The following is a 16937-nucleotide window of genomic DNA, read 5'->3' as shown; positions in this document are numbered from 1 at the left end:
GTAAACCTGAACAAGCTAGCAAGAGCAGGCTACACTTTGAAAAAAAGCAACCGATACATCCCAGCCCTACCCATCAGCCCTCTCGTCAACGCTTACGCCCCCATAACAAATGAACACGCACTGACAACTGCAAGAAGCCCACTTTTCAGTGACTCTAACTTCAGTGGTGTACAGCGTTGCCAGATGGGAAATGTTTAAGTATCGTATCAGAAGCTTAAAATTATTGTACACGCCCAGAGTAAGGATGGGACGCTCACTCCCAACGTTTCCAAGCTGTGTCGAAATTCCGATGCCCAGTTTTTTTGAAATACTGCTCTGAAATGTGTTTCAAAATCATGGTCACATGACCATGGCTAAGCGATGCTTCGGTGCATCACCCCGTAGATATGAGCTTTGGGCATGATTCTTGAAAGTCAATGAGAAGTCTGTTACAATGACCATTAGCGGCTGGATGATGCAGTAGAAAATGAGCAAGAAACGATGGTAAGGTGTACCAATCAACGTGAAGAATTATTTATTTTTTAGCAGCAAGGACAAAAAATGACAACAACCAAAGATGATCAAAGCAGCAACAAAAAAAGATGATGGTAAACTAGGACCTTAAATACTGTGCCACTGGTTAACCTAATTGGAAGTTACGATCACCAGGTGTTCATTCTTAGTATCTGCTAGATTTTTAGGCACAATTTTGTAAAGCACTTATTAAACATCATATTTACAGTAAATATACACTACTGCAGTCAATTAACCCCAAAACCATATCCCCACATACAAATACTATAAATATAAAATATACACCAACTATAGAGCACCCCCTCGCCTATCCTCCCACTTGGTCTCTCCCGGAACGTTTATCTGGTGTTCGTTCCCCGGGGGACTGTTTTGAATGTAACACACTGGAGCGGACAGAGGGAAGGACAGGTGAGTGTTTATGCACACTTTAACATACACCAAACTACTTCAACCACACTTACACAGATGCACACACATTTAACTTTAGTTCATCAATTATGCATATATGTTTCTATAACCGGCGTTGTCGTATACTTACTCTAACTGCCTCCTCTTTCAGACGGAGCCGACTACACACCGCAGCGCCTGAAAGACGACCGCTCAATCACTGGTCAAACCACAACAAGTCACAAACACGATAATAAACAATAAATAATGATTGCAAATATGTAATGTGCAAAAATGCTTTGTGCAAATCCTGCTAATAAAGTGCCAATACTGTTATAAAAGTGTGAAGTGCCGTTATTTATGGGCATAGTTAAAATATTTGTTAAAGGGCAATTAATACAAAACCCCAATTGTGCAATATTTAAAATATGCTTACAACTACTAGGAATGAAGTTCCCTCCGTTACAAAGTCGAATGTATCTTGCAAGTCAGCAAATCATTGCATAAGATTATAAAACAACGTATAGTAGTTTCATGTGATTAAGCAAATGCTGGAGACTGACTAATCAGTAAAACAATCAAGCAAAATTTGTAGATTTTTGTCAACTGTAGCCAACTGGGTGCGCTGTAGTCGTCACGTCATGCTCATCACAAGCATGATTTGCTGGCAAGATGTCACATGAGAAGTGATGAATGATAAAATTATACTTGCCCCTGGACCTTAAAAGTAAGACTTCACTGCAGCCCCAGCTTGACGGCTTAAATAACATAAAATCATGGATGAATTCAAACTTCCTCAAATTAAATGAAAATAAGACTGAGGTTATTGTATTTGGACAATCAGAAGTGCAAGATGTGGGCACCCTTGGCCCCCTGGCTCCTAATATTCACTCCACTGTAAAGAGTCTTGGTGTTCATTTTGACAGGGTGAAATTTCGACAAGCAAATTTCCTCAGTTGTCAGGTGTAGCTTTTTCCAACTAAGACTCATAGCCAAGGTAAAGGCCTATCTCCCACAAAAAGACCTAGACAGGGTGATCCATGCCTTCATAACATCCTGTCTTGATTACTGTAATTCCCTGTATGTGGGCTTAGACCAATCGTCTATTAAACGCCTGCAGCTCGTCCAAAATGCTGCTGCTCGCCTCCTGACTAGGATGAAAAACGGAGACTATATCACACCTGTATTGTGCTCTCTCCACTGGCTTCCTGTTCGTCACAGGATCGATTTAATAATTTTATTGATAACTTATAAAGGGCCCATATTGTGTCAAATACATATTCTGGGCTTTTACTATCCCTAATTACTTGAAGGGGGTCAGCAGGTACCCTCAAAGTATGAAAACAGTCACTCTGCGGACTTTTTCACTCAGTCCATTCTAAGAAATGTTATCGAAACGTCTCGTTTCGTACTTCCTCCCCCGTATGAGTCATTGGGGATCGCACTCATCTCTCAGCCCCACCCAGCTGGTACCAGTCCAGCCTCCGAACCCCCTCCCCCCCACCTTGAGATGAGTATGTTTTTATCCCAGTTGATTTTATTTACTTTAACGTATATCTTACATTTTATTTAATTTTAATTATTCTACTTTCGTTCCTATTTTATTTTACTACTTGCACTATGATGTATTACGTGTTACTGTCCTCTTGTTGTACCATTATTCTTGTGAAGCACTTTGGTTAGATGTGCTATATGAATATAATTGACATTGACAGCTGAAGACTCCAGTCATGCGTTGTAAGAGCAGAAGCAGGGTGCGTGTCAACAGGCAGTTTGGTGAGTGACAGACAGGTAACCACCCCTTTTAATTTGGTCCCAATTAAATTATCAATTGGGTGTAATACTGGCCACAGACACTGGCTTTTTTCCAGACAAATTAATTTATTGACTATTGGGATGTGAAGAGGATTTCAACAAATAAGATAAAAAGTGTTTCAGAGTGAACTTACCAATCATACCTTTACCTTCAATTAAAAAATCTTAATTTTAGGGCTTAAAAATTCTTAAATATGTTGAAGTATTTGATACTAGATCTTAATTATGTTGATATTCATTTTACGCTATCTCCTTAACGTACTTTTAAAAAAACTTTTTTAAAGAAACGTTTTGTCGGCATGCATCATCACAATACACTGTAATAAAACTACAAACAAGACCAACATGGAACTGAACTAGTTGAGTAGACACTCACCCAGTCAGACTATAGATACTGTCTCTACCTGTAGTTTGTGATATATCAATTATTCTGTATCCGACTACTTCACCTATTATCAATTATGATGAAGTGTAGGTAATTCTGGGACTCTTAGAGGTCTTAAATTACATTTATGTAATTATGGTCTTAAAAACGTCTTTAAAAGTCTTAAATTTTACTTGTTGAAACCTGCAGAAACCCAAATTCAAGTGAACATGGTAATCATGACCCCACCTAAAGGCAACATGTGTATAATGGGCCTGGGTCACCTGCTCCTGACTCATCTCCACATCTGTCTGTCATCAAGCTCAGTTTAAGCACCCCAGCTCTCCTCCCACTCTCCACAGGACTGCTCTGCCTGCTCAGTAAGCATATTGTCATAAAGCTAAAGAGAAATAATATCAATCTTGACATGACTTCTAGAGACATGACTTACTGCTCCCTCCCAAATGGCATAGTACTGACGTTTGATGTTTCTATTGTACTTTAGGTTTTGTGGTTTGACTGTTGGCATGCACATTGGACGAAGAATCTTCTCGGTCGACAGATCTATGTTGTAATTAGAATAGCACACGTAGAGCTCATACCTCTGCCAAGGCCCAACACTCCCCTTCATTTAAACACACTAGATCTGGATTTTATTTGGACCTGCACCAAATTGCACACACTCAGATATCAGTCACCTAAACAGGGAAATCAGTTGAGTAGTTTTTGTGTAATCCTGCTAACAAACAAACAAACAAACAAACAAATGCAGGTGAAGACATAATTAACTACTATATTTAAGTAAGGTCAACTGCGGTTCATCTAGTTAATTCTTGTGTTTATCACTGTAAAAACTGTGAAATTGGCCATTTAATGTTTTTAAATATATAAAAAAAACTGTACATGAAGTTTTGCTGACGTAAGTTGCCAGGTTGGCTGAAAAGAAAACCTAAATTCTTGCTCTCAAAAATGATTTTGACTAAACATCAACAACAGAATGATAACATATCTTACGGTGTTTGGGTTTGTTTCTTGGGGAGAGCTTATGATAAACTAATGTCACGATTAGGCGGTTTGAACTTGTGGTTACGGATTTGTTAGCGGAGCAAGAAGCTCTGGCAACCCTGGCTGTAGTACCGCACCGCTGTGAGCTCATTCAGACTCTGTCAGGCTGACAACGTGGAAACCTGCAGCAAACATGGTGCTCGACTTGGACCTGTTCCGGACAGACAAAGGCGGAGACCCCGAGGCCATCCGTGAGGTCCAGAGGAAGCGGTTCAAAGATGTCACACTCGTGGACAAACTGGTGGCTGCGGACACAGAGTGGAGGAAATGTAAGCGCCGCTTCCTTTCGCGTGTCTCCCTCATAGAAGCTAACGTTAGCGCGGCGGCTACAGATGCTAACGTTAGCTCAACGTCAGCGGAGAGTAGCCCACGCCCAACTCCATTAGAAATCCGGTCAATTATATCGCTAGCATCTGAAGACAGCCGACAGTCACACTCGCCTAGGATTTAAAACGACTTCCCATGTGTTTAGGACCTAGTCTTTCATTCGGTTTCCTGAAATACAAAAACAGCCCCTGTGAATATACTTTTATTGTGAATCTGCACCACCGCAGCAGTGACGCGTCCGCTCCGCTGCAGTGGACTGCGAGAAATGTTTATCATTGAAATAGTAAATACAAGTATGTTTGGTGCATTGTTAAGATGCCGAATTGATCACTGACAAATCATTTGTCAGTATTCTAAAAAACCAACTTGTATAGGTGGTGATGATTGTCAGTAAGTTAAGCTAACATTTAAAGCGCAGATTTGAATGAAGTCTGATTGGACGTTCTCACTACAGCAAGATGATAGCAAGCAGCAATGTGGCTAATGTTAGCATAGCTAGCACCTTTCGGCTAATTCTTATGAGCCGAATCGTTACCCTCCACATACTCAAAGGTAGCTACTTGATTTCAGGGTTATAATGGATGAGGTACCAATTACTGGTTTATCACACGTTCCCATAAGTGTTAACTAAAGTGAAGGCTGTGTTAGCTTAGCGATGCTGGATGGTAGCGTGCAATCTGATGCAATCCCAGTCTGCAACATGTCAGGTCCACCTCGCCCTGCAGTGGAGCTACGGACAGCGTCAGTCTGATCCAGAGTATGATACGATTGATGCTGTCAGGGCACTGTGGTCCATGTTGGCTTTTGACTGTATGAGTGTAGGTTGTTACTGAGAGTAACCCCTTTCAGCAGGAGCCCTGCTACTGCAGTTGTCTCCCACACATCTACTGACAGTGCACTGACTGAATGACTGTGCCCATTAACAGGTCGCTTCACCTCAGACAACCTCAACAAGGCAAAGAACCTCTGCAGCAAGAACATCGGGGAGAAAATGAAGGTACAGCAGCAGCAGCACAGAAGTTTGGAATATGTCCAGTTTATTTGCACCCTTACATATACTTATTTGTTGTGAATGCAGAAGAAGGAGCCAGTTGGGGAGGATGAGGCTGTACCTGAAGAAGCACAGAACCTTGAGTCCCTAACAGCTGAAACACTATCGGTATGGTTGTCTTCGCTTTAAGCTCTTACTCTACCGGAAGTACGGCTGTAACGATACTTCAAACCCACGGTTTGGCTGATACCTCAGTTTATTTTGGTTTTTTTTGAAGGGGGATGTAGTGGGTCCATAAGGAAAAGCGGGGACATATTTCTGGGTTTTATTGAAACACCAAAATTTGGAACCGGAAAGAGAAGAACACTAAAGAACATGTTGTACTTGTCTTCACATAAAACTACATAAACCAAAATGACCAAAGAATAGGAAACACTGTCTCCCACAGTCTCAATGTCCAGAGTTCAGTCCATATATTTCCAAAGTCCGGATCAGTCTCCCCACAAGCCCAACATAGTTCATTTCAATTTAGTTCAAACAATGAAAAACAGATGAAACAAAAAACTCCAGGGAAAGTCCATAAAGAATAAACAATGCACCTGACTCCGACACCTGATTTCCTCCTGACTCCGTCTTCAGAGACAAGGCGTCTGCTCCTGAGTAGCGAGAACAAGCAGGGTTTACAACACACTTGTGTGTGTCCTCTCCGACCTCCACACTCTTTGCTCTGAAGTTACGGGGTTGTGATTGAACACACATAAACCCAAAAGGCTGCACCTGCTGCTGTGGCAGCCTGTGGGGTTTGGCAGGGAGACATTTCACGGTTCCGTCTTCGCGTATCGCAAACAGAGCAACCGTGGACCGCGTTTTCGGTTTTGGTTCAAGAATCGTTACAGCCCAAACCTGAATGGTGGCATTTTTGCACCTTATTATATGAATCTGTGGGGGTGTGACGAAGAACTACCTACATATCTTTATATCTGTCTTTTAATTCCTTGCTTGTTTACATATTTTTTTGTCTGTGTCAGGCCCTGACAGTAACCCAGATCAAAAAGGTGCGTATGTTGGTGGACGAGGCGATGGAGAAAACGGACAGTGAGAGGATAAGGCTGGAGGCGGAGCGCTTTGAGTACCAGAGGGAGGTCGGCAATCTTTTGCACCCATCTGTGCCCATCAGCAATGACGAGGTGGGGGTTGATAACATGACTTTGATTTAATAATGCAATTTAAGTTGATAATCTACTGTTAATTTATTGTCCCACTCATTGACAAAATCTTCAACAATTAAGTGGATTGAATAATACATACGTTTTGAAGAATGGCAGAAGATCTTCATGCAGGTTTGTGCAAGAATGGTATCATTCACGTTCAGGAGAATGGAGTCTGTCATTCAAAATAAACCCTGACATGCAAAACAAAAATAATAAAAAGTAACAGCTGAGTAATTTGCTCCAAGCTAAATTATATTCCATTTACCGTAATACTAGAGAGAGACAAATTGCCAACCAGACAGTGTTTGGCATTTTTGCTTGACAAATTAATAGTTATCTAAATTAATCTAAAAAAGTTTCTGCCAATCATCTAATTCTCTGATGACGTACTTCCGCCTTCCGGACTGCCCGTTGGTTCACTTCCTGACGCCAGACTTTTACTCCTGTGTCCAACTTGATCTTTTTTCACTTTCACAGTGAGCTTCTTATATATTGTGAATAGTGTCTACCGTTCATATTTTGTATATAGAGTTCGTTGTTAGCATTTTTTTATCGTTTTTTAGTGTCTGTAAATAGCGTGGTTAACACAGACAAGGCCCCTTTTCTAAGATGATGAAATCCACTCAGAGTTTCGATCTTATCCTCTGGTAGAAAATACCTGCCACACACCCTAGACCAGTGGTCGTCAGCCATCTCTTCACTGTCGATCCCTGTAACGCTCTGCAGACCAGCTGTATGTCAGTAGTCTGTTCTTCACACTGACAGCGTGTCCACTACTGGCGGTGGAGCTGCTGGTTTATCTACTGCATTTCCTTGAATACAAGTTTATTATTTACTAAACTGAATGTCAGGACACTACGGTATGAAGACGTACATCTTCCGGTCTTGCGATAACAATCAAAGCCCTGTTAAAACAAATGATGGATTCAGAAAGTCAAATGCTGGAGTGCTTTTACATCGAGTCTTTTACAGAAATTGCAAAAATTGTTATTTTTGCACTTTCTGTAAAGGATATTTATATTTGGAAGATATTTGGGTGGTAGATCTTGGCTTACGATTCAAATTAAAAAGTGATCTTGGCCTTGAGAAGGTTGGTGACCAATTCCCTAGACCGATTGGTGACAGTCAACCCTTCCCTTCGAATGTTGACTCCCCATTTTACCCTAAGATCAGCATCAGCTGGAAAAGAGTGGAAGCTCACGCAGGAGAATTTAGCCAATGTAGAGCAAAGAGGAACTGAGCAATACTTTGTAGAGCTGACCTGCCTCCTCATAAACTTGACAGTGTTTTTCTTCATAGCTTGGCTCACTGGCTAACCACACTATTTACAGACAGTAAAGAAATTATAAAAAAATGCTAAAAACGAACTCTATATACAACATATGGACGGTATATACTATTTACGATATATACTGTGAGAGTGAAAACAGATAGTGAAATACGAGCAAACACTGTGTTGAGATCAAGTTGGACACGAGAAACAGTCTAGTGTCGACAGGAAGTGAACCGACGGGCAGTGCAGAAAGCGTAAGTACGTCACAGTACATGGTGCGAGTAGAGAATTGGCTTCTTCGAACCGCATAACAAATTTGACTGTTTCTCCTGTCTCCCCTCCTGACAGGATGCAGACAACAGGGTAGAGCGCACCTGGGGTGACTGCACTGTCCAGAAGAAGTACTCCCATGTCGACCTGGTGGTCATGATCGATGGTTTTGAGGGCGAGAAGGGAGCTGTTGTGGCCGGCAGCAGAGGTTACTTTTTGAAGGTGAGTTAAAATACAAGCTCAGACGCATGTATGGACAGACATGCGTCATACAAACAAGAAAACCAGTGCACATATCTCAACCCAAGAGACCAGCTGTTGAGTTGTTTTCCTTTCCTGTGTTGTCGTTTAGGGCCCTCTGGTTTTCCTGGAGCAGGCTCTGATCAACTACGCCTTAAGGATCCTGTACAGCAAGAGTTATACAATGCTCTACACACCCTTCTTCATGAGGAAAGAGGTCATGCAGGAAGTCGCCCAGCTCAGCCAGTTTGACGATGAGCTTTACAAGGTTTGTGAGGGGTGGGGCGTGCTAATATAATAGTACCATGATCCATCTTTTAATGTAAGTGAAATAAGTTATAATACTATATTATATAATATAATACTTAACACTGACAATATTACAGATGGATTAGACCTCAAAAAAACATATAATGATGTAAAGTTTCCAGCAATATAGCTCTTGAAGGTCCCCCCCCGAAAAAAGAATTGCACCATGAGTAAAGAGTCTATCACTGACATACTAGTTATCTTACTTTTCTACAGAAACCAGCTCTAGATAGTTATGGTAACCTGAAGTTGTATGGTGTATGTAACCTAGAAAATTAACCATCAAGATGTCTACAGCAGCTGTAGGAAGAAATATCAAGAGAGGCCAGGACCCCCGACCTGATTGGCCAGACTTGGGATACCTTGTGATGCTTTAAACAAGCAGATTAAAGTCCAAATACAATGACATCTAGCTCTTGATAGTGATTTGTAATTTCAAGAAAACGGGGAAACTACAAAACATTAACCCAAAAGCCTTAAAAACAAAACTTGATAGGCTATGGGACACACCCCAGGACTCGGTCGACCACGACGGGGCCTTCCTCAGAAGAGAGTATATAATGATAATGGCCAAAATATCCCATGATCCTGGGGTCCACTACTGATGATGTGTCTTAAAATTGAGAGAAGGATAAACCTAAAGTCAGGAAGGCTAAACTCTTCTCTAGGAAAATATACAGTGCTGCATAGCTAACTCTGGCAGGTACACATATCATGTCTGTCCCGATCTTCCACTGGTTGCTAACATCTGGTGATCCTTGACATTTGCTGCTGGTCGGCAAGTTATCATCAATATAGTTCAGAGAACATTCAAGCAAGGGATATTAAACATTGTCCTATTTTTTTTAAATCCTGCATCTTAAGCCATTCCCAGTAAACTAACCTAAACTTTAAGCAACCATCCTGCTTTTGTTTAATGATGTGAATATATATCTGCTATAAAGGCAAATGAGGTATGTCTATTGTATTCCAGCTCTCTGACTAGTTTTTCGGGGAAGTTTAATGAATTTCATTGTACAACTGTGGTATTTCGGACCATGAGCTGCATATGCAATGTGTTTATATTTTGCAAATCTGCAAAAGTTTGGTCATTCACAGTCAGCTGGATCAATGGATTTCTGTCCACTGTTACATTTTCCAGGTCATCGGTAAAGGCAGTGAGAAGTCAGACGACAACTCCGTAGATGAGAAGTACCTCATTGCCACCTCTGAGCAGCCCATCGCAGCCTTCCTGAGGGACGAGTGGCTCAAACCCGAGGACCTGCCCATCCGCTACGCCGGCTTCTCCACCTGCTTCAGACAGGAAGTGGGCTCCCATGGCCGAGACACCCGCGGGATCTTCAGGGTGCACCAGTTTGAAAAGGTCAGAAATGTCCCATTATTGTCAGTGAAATACAATTCAAATACTGTACGTAACTAATAACTCTTTGTCAAAACTTCTTATCATTTCCTGTAACCAAAACTTTATAACAAACACAGACCGAAGTAGTTTGAAAGAGAATAATAATAAAATGTTTTTTTTTTTTTAAAGCATTCACTTATTGACACTGATTTTGCTTTTGGTATGTTTGTGTAAACGATGCAGTTGATCCATTAAGTTTTCCTTTTTGTCTCCTAGATTGAGCAGTTTGTGTATGCCTCCCCACATGATGGCAAATCATGGGAGATGTTTGATGAGATGATAGGGACAGCAGAGGAGTTCTACCAGACGCTAGGAATTCCTTATCGCATCGTCAACATTGTCTCTGGTAGGACACACACACACACACACACACACACACACACACACACACACACACACACACACACAGACACAGTAGCTTTCTCACATCTAAACAAACAAATACAAAAGTTTTATTGCTTTGGTTTGTGTCATCACCGCCTTTTAAAAATGGTCAAGATCAGGTCAAATAGATCCATGATGTATGAACAAGTGTCATCGTTGTTTTTGGTTTCTCAGCAAGACGACAACAGTCAAGATTCTTGCTCTTTTTTGAGTGAGTGTAATGTGAAAATGAAAGTTAGCAAAGAGAAGAAGGTCCCTGTAAAAAATCTGCATGCAGGGCTCCAGACTAAATTTATCATTTAGTTGCAACAGCACATAATTTAGGTGCACCCAAAAAGTTTCCCTGTGCCTTTTGGCACCGTAATAATACACCTATTATACCTTTTGCATGACAGTTCCCATATACATGGGTGGTTTCTTAACTAGGGCTGGGTATTGCCACTGATTTCCCAAATCCTCATGAGATGAGGAAGCGACACGTCTCAATCAAATACAGTAACACACCAGCTAAATGTTTGGCGCACCGTTGCGACCAAGGAAAACTTTTAGTCGCAGTTCATAGATACTTGGTCTTATGTGTGACCAAAATGGTCGCACTCTCGGGCCCTTGCATGAGTGTACTGTTTTATTTTTTTAAAATAATGTAACATTGCATCTATACATACATGTGCACAGGTTGTTGTAGAAAAAACTCTATACAACAAACCCAACCCTGAAAATCCTTTGTTTGTTGAAGCTCTACATTGTTGTATTGGTTAACTACACTCCCTATTTTGAGAAAGATTTTTATTTTCATGTTGTGTAAAATTAAACCTGTTGGCCGTTCAAAAGTCATCAGATGACACTTAAACACCAGCTGCTGTCAGAACAGCAAGAGTTGGCGTCATGATCCGACCGTGACATCAACTTCTGCTTCCGCTTGTCATCTCAGGTGCCCTGAATCATGCAGCAAGTAAGAAGCTGGATCTGGAGGCCTGGTTCCCTGGCTCAGGCGCTTTCAGAGAGCTGGTCTCCTGCTCAAACTGCACTGACTACCAGGCCAGGCGCCTCCGCATCCGCTACGGACAGACCAAGAAGATGATGGACAAGGTGAGTGCTTAGTTCCAACGCAGCTGTTTATCTAACCGAGATGCTAATTCTGCCTCAGCTGTAGTTGGGCAGTTAAGGGTTGACCACTGAGACTTGTGTCCTCGTTACTGTCCCAGTTAACGTGTACAATCAGCGCAGTCCAAAATTTGGGGTCCATGCAAAGCCGAATGGACATGGGTGGATGACTGCATTAACGAGTTATAGCCAGTGAAATGAGATTTGGCCTTTTTTTTTTTCTCCATGACGCAAAAACATTTTACTCCACTGTACTTAAAAAAAGCTGATTTATTAACATAGTACATAAAAACCACTTGATGCTGGTTTAATTGACAGCCTTGTCTTTACCCATGTGATCAGAATGCTAAATGTCATTCATATACCTTGATGTCTGGGTTTTCCCCTCTGTGGCTGCATGTTCTAACACACCTCTGCTGCACAAAGATGCACTGTATGAATGGGTGTATGAATGGGTGATTGTAAAAGCTGTACTGTAAAGCGCTTTGAGTGGTGATCAAAACTAGAAAAGCGCTATATAAATACAGACCATTTACTTCCTCTCTGTCTGTATATTCTGCAGGCAGAGTTTGTGCACATGTTGAATGCCACCATGTGCGCGACCACTCGAGTGATGTGTGCCATCCTGGAGAATTACCAAACCGAGGAAGGCATCATTATTCCAGAGAAGCTCAGGGACTTCATGCCTCCAGGTAAGCTCTTCTGCATTCTTAACATCTGGTGTGTGCAGTGTTCCTTCACAGATTAAACAATAGCTGTTAGAGGGAAAAGTGAATCATTAGGAGTAAGTGGTTTTTCGAAATCTCAATTCTGGTGAAGTTTTTGTCCAAGGTGAGTGTATGCTGATAATGCTCAATGTAAAAAACCTAATAACTAATAGAAGGTTTATTTAGAAGTAGTCCCATAAATCTGCCTGGGCCATGTATTGGCCTATATTAGCTGACTGCAGATATATATGTATTCGTGTCTGGGCATGTCAACAAGTAAAAAGAATTTTAGTATAGATAAATTACGTTTGTCCACCAGATGGCACCCACAAGCTTTTTTATTCACACCGTAAAATGTCATACTCAGTATGTACCTTAGTCACAATTAAAAACAAAAAACAAATCTACCACAGGAAATCCAGTCTGACATCAGTGTGGCCTATAAGCATGAATCATTTAATTTCTACTGCTCAGGCTTCAACTTTGAATAAAAAAATATATACTATAGATCTTTTTACTGGTCAATCCTAAGAGGTTAAACTGTTTCACTTCATGAGAGAAAGGAGCGAACCCACAGCTACATGCTTGGGTGCTGCACTACAGTGCATGCTGAGAACCAGTAAACCAGCTACACACTTACAAGTCAGTTTCCTTAACACTTTTTTTGTTTTGTTTTCTGTCCTCCAGGTTTGACAGAGATCATCAAGTTTGTCAAGCCCGCTCCTATTGATCAGGAGATGTCTAAAAAAGCAAAGAAACATCAGGAAGGAGGAGGAGGAGGAGGCAAGAAGAAGAAGCAGGGTGGAGGAGACCGGAACCTGCCTAACGCCATGGAGAGCATGTCCGTCAACGACTCATAGGCTCCAGTACACAACAACTGTGTCGCTTCACCAACCTCACAGATAGAAACTGATGGACTAGAGCCGAGTCAGCGATGACGTTTCTCCCAAACTTTGATAGTGGTTCAAAAATGGAGAAGTGAATCTCCCAGGCTGGGACTTGATATTACTGAAGGTCTGGCTCTATCCCATCTGTGTCTATCTACCAGGATGGTGTTATTTTCATCTCAGCTGCTCCTCCCCTCATTCTCTCAAGAAGGGATCGCTCTGTGCTGTCACCCATCCACAGTCCACTTCAGAGTGCACTCACCACCTGTCTTAACTTCGCTCACGTCTGCAGCAACATTGAGCCTAATACAAACAGATAAAACTTCCCTCCGAGGGGACAGAGCATGTTCATGTATGCAGATCCAGCAGGGACATTTCTGGCAGATGAAGTGTTGATTGTACACAGGGTTGTTTTCCAGCTGTGTTTTGGGATCTGTTCTTATCATTAAAAAGTGTGGTTTCCAAATGTTTTGGTGGTTTGTACAACTGATCTTTTACTGTCTGGAATCATCATTCATCAGCTTTTATTGAGACTAAATCCTGCAACTCTTCTGTGGTGACTTCAGGTCTGAAATGGATTTAAAGTTGGAAAGAAAAAACAACAGGTATTTTAACTGTCTGCATTAGGCTTCCCTTCAGTGCTGTCTCTGATCACAATTCTCAACTTGCTTGATGTCACTGTTGACCATTATGCTGCTCTCGACCTAAGGATTAAGACTCTGACATTGAATCTACTTGCGAATATAAATATATATCTATGATTGAGCATTGACAAAGTGGCACTCACTAAACAAATAAATACAGGTGATACAAAAGTTACATTTGTGTGGCTGGTTTTTCTGTGAGTCTGCTTGCCTTTACACGTGTATAAATTTAATTTACTGTTCATCAGAATGTTTCCATGACTCTTCCAGGCAGACTGCATATCTGATAAGAGGCAATAAGGAAGACCTGCAGGTTACTGATTAACTCCAATAGACTTTACACCCGTTGTTTTATTATTCATAAAGAAGAGGATCCTCTCTGGTTATAGCACATTTACAAAGGTATGTTGTGTCATTGAGCTGATTCTGATATTTCTGTGGCTCTTAATGTTGGTTTTTAATGTCTTGATGTTTTACTGACAAAGACCAGGTGTGTGACGCGTGTCAAGATGAGCGACACTTCAGAGGACGACAATGAGATCTCCTTTCGAGTGAAGGTAAATACAGAGTTTTGACACTTTAGTTGTGTCAGTTGGACAATGTGGTGTTTTTTTTGTGATTCAGCTCATTCATGTAGCTATGTAAATCAAATGTACATACACATACCGTATATACAGCATTTTGTATTAAAACATCTTGTTTAAAACAAGGTTCTTCTGTGTTTCTCTCTGAAAACTCCAGTTTCTTGGGCGGGTTGAGGTAGTTCGCCCCGATGGACTACAGATCCTGGAGGAAGCAGCTCAGAGCCTCCAGGTCAGTCGCAGCTGTATTTCACTTTTAACCATGCCAGTATCATGGCAAAGCCAGTCTGTGGCTCTGCCTGTCCACCACTTTGGTACAGACTGAATTATCTCAATATCTACTGGAGGACAAAATGAATGGATACAGACATTCATTGTGCCCAGAGAATGATTCCAAATGACTTTTTATTGTGGGAAGAGCCCCCCAAAAAACTACAAAGAAAAAGAACAGGGAGTCACCACCAGGTTCGTTTACATTCGTCCTCTGGGAACCATGACTGTCTCCACCAAATGTAATGGCAATCCATCTAATAATTGCTGAGACGTTTACTTTAATGATATCCAGACGATGAATCCAAATGACTTTGCTGATTCACAAACTTTTCATCTATCACCACCACGAGGTTCATTTAGATTGATCCTCTGGGTACCATGAACTCAGGGTCTGTATCCATTTCTTGCAAATCCATCCAGGAGATATTGAAGCTAAGAAAAGAAAAAGAAACATCAACCTCATGGTGGCGCTAGATAAAAAGTCTGAGGAACACCAAAGTCATTTTGGATATATTCTACGGGTACCATGAAAGTCTGTATCCATGTTTTTGCAAATCCATCTAAAAGATATTGAGAAATAAATAAAAAAAACTCATGGTAGCGCTAGATGAAAAGTGTGGGGATCACCAAAGTCATCCTCTGTGTACCATGAAAGTCTATTGTTTTTTCTGCAAAAAAGTTAATATATATATATAATATTAATACATATTTTTCTGGACTCTACATGTTGTATACTGAGATTCAGTGACAAGCAGGACATGTCTCCTTCTCTGCGCCCCTCTCTTCTAGACGCCTGATGAATACTCCACAGAAAAGGCAGCCAAGAAGAGCAAAGTCCACCTCTTCCTGTCCCTAAGTGAGATAGACATATTGGAAAACAAAACCAAGGTGTGTACCACTTATCAAACCAATCAGAGATTGCATAAAACTTGATTAAACATCTTGCTTACTTTGGCCTTGAATCATCCCTTCACGTCTTTACATTATATTTCCTATACCCTCAGTTCCTGTTGTACCCGTGTCCTCTCTCCACCGTTTCCTTCTGTGCCATCCTGCCGTCCTCACCCAAAGTCTTCGGCTTTGTGGCCAGACACCCTGCAGCCGACATGTACCACTGTTATCTGTTCCAGAGCAAGACGTTTGTGAGTATTCCCCTGTACAGCATAACAGAGCTCCCTGCAGGAATGATATGGTCATTTATTGTTTTTATTTGGTTAAAGATGGAGGACGCTCATATAACCACCGGTAAACAGGGAGATTAATGAGATATTCAGGCTTTCAAAGTGTCAGACAAAAAGTTTTTTTAAGATCTGGTTAATAACCTTTAAACTCAGCACGGTCTGTCCCCCCAGTTATAACTCCAAGCTGTAATCCAAGATCTTCCAACCAACACTTACTAGTAGTTCCTAAATCAAGGCTGGTAACTAAGGGTAACTTGCATTCAGGTCTGAGGAGATTAGATTTACCAGCACTTTATCATTTATCATTGCTTAAAACCTATTTTAGAGGAACGCCTTCTAATGCCTGGTTTTTAACTCATTTTCACGAATGTTGTTTATTTTTAATATTATATCTATGAAAATTAAATGTTATTATAATTATTATTTAACAAATATACTATAATAATATAATATATTATTTTTTTCAGAGTCATGTGCTGGTCTCATTGATTGGAGATGCGTTCCGAGCATCTAAGAAGGAGGAGAGCGTCAGGGGAGGACGAGATCTGATAGTGGAGGCGCTCAGACATAAGGTTAGCTCCATTTATTCAGGGCTAAAGAGTCACTGTCTTCCAGTTAAAGCCTCCTCATATCACTTTGTTATTGTGTGAACTTTATTTTGGTTTGTTATGAACATATTTTTTGGTTTTATCAAATTAAATATACGTCCAGTTCTTTACAACTGTTTCCTCTTTCCCACTCTTCTTCAGAATAAAATGCTGCAGAGAGAGAACACTGAGCTGAAGAGGAGGCTCGCCGGACAAAATGACTGATAACTGTTGAACAACAAATGTTGTTCCATTTGTACGCTCAGTCAATACTGACAAATGTTTGAATGCAGTGAAAAAAAGCATTCAAGCAAATGTTCTAACAGATAAAAGGGAAGATGAATGAAGATCTGTGGAAGGAAGATGTAATTGTTTTTTGCTGATGGGAAAAATTGCATAAATGATAATAAATAATAAAGATT

At 41.0% G+C, this 16937-nt stretch overlaps 2 protein-coding genes and 1 long non-coding RNA gene across 3 annotated transcripts; all 3 read left to right on the top strand.

Moving 5' to 3' along the window:
• Positions 1–875: 875 nt before the first annotated feature.
• Positions 876–1236, top strand: LOC118111402. Its single transcript, XR_004697087.1, has 2 exons — positions 876–921; positions 1073–1236. It is a non-coding gene; the product is annotated as an uncharacterized LOC118111402 (long non-coding RNA).
• A 2984-nt stretch (positions 1237–4220) lies between these two features.
• On the top strand, positions 4221–14068 carry sars1 (seryl-tRNA synthetase 1). The gene is made up of 11 exons (XM_035158878.2): positions 4221–4413; positions 5398–5468; positions 5550–5630; positions 6491–6649; positions 8295–8438; positions 8569–8724; positions 9907–10128; positions 10384–10513; positions 11483–11640; positions 12218–12347; positions 13050–14068. The coding sequence occupies exons 1-11, from the start codon at positions 4278–4280 to the stop codon at positions 13220–13222; spliced, it is 1560 nt and encodes a 519-aa protein (XP_035014769.2). The 5' UTR covers positions 4221–4277; the 3' UTR covers positions 13223–14068.
• A 334-nt stretch (positions 14069–14402) lies between these two features.
• LOC118110805 (PTB domain-containing engulfment adapter protein 1) lies at positions 14403–16896 on the top strand. The gene is made up of 6 exons (XM_035158880.2): positions 14403–14450; positions 14635–14706; positions 15537–15635; positions 15752–15889; positions 16396–16500; positions 16678–16896. The coding sequence occupies exons 1-6, from the start codon at positions 14403–14405 to the stop codon at positions 16738–16740; spliced, it is 525 nt and encodes a 174-aa protein (XP_035014771.2). The 3' UTR covers positions 16741–16896.
• Positions 16897–16937: the final 41 nt, after the last annotated feature.

Source organism: Hippoglossus stenolepis, chromosome 6 (assembly GCF_022539355.2).
Source record: "Hippoglossus stenolepis isolate QCI-W04-F060 chromosome 6, HSTE1.2, whole genome shotgun sequence".
Taxonomy (NCBI): domain Eukaryota; kingdom Metazoa; phylum Chordata; class Actinopteri; order Pleuronectiformes; family Pleuronectidae; genus Hippoglossus; species Hippoglossus stenolepis.
Note: the sequence above shows the minus strand (reverse complement) of the source record. Positions and strands in the feature narration are given on the sequence as shown.

Bases quoted from the DNA above. Each gene is read 5' to 3' on its own strand.
- sars1 (XM_035158878.2), top strand. From the start codon at position 4,278: ATGGTGCTCGACTTGGACCTGTTCCGGACAGACAAAGGCGGAGACCCC. The intron at 6,650-8,294 runs GTGGGGGTTGAT...CCCTCCTGACAG, and splicing joins TGCCCATCAGCAATGACGAG to GATGCAGACAACAGGGTAGA. The intron at 11,641-12,217 runs GTGAGTGCTTAG...TATATTCTGCAG, and splicing joins CCAAGAAGATGATGGACAAG to GCAGAGTTTGTGCACATGTT.
- LOC118110805 (XM_035158880.2), top strand. From the start codon at position 14,403: ATGAGCGACACTTCAGAGGACGACAATGAGATCTCCTTTCGAGTGAAG. The intron at 14,707-15,536 runs GTCAGTCGCAGC...CCTCTCTTCTAG, and splicing joins AAGCAGCTCAGAGCCTCCAG to ACGCCTGATGAATACTCCAC. The intron at 15,890-16,395 runs GTGAGTATTCCC...TATTTTTTTCAG, and splicing joins TGTTCCAGAGCAAGACGTTT to AGTCATGTGCTGGTCTCATT.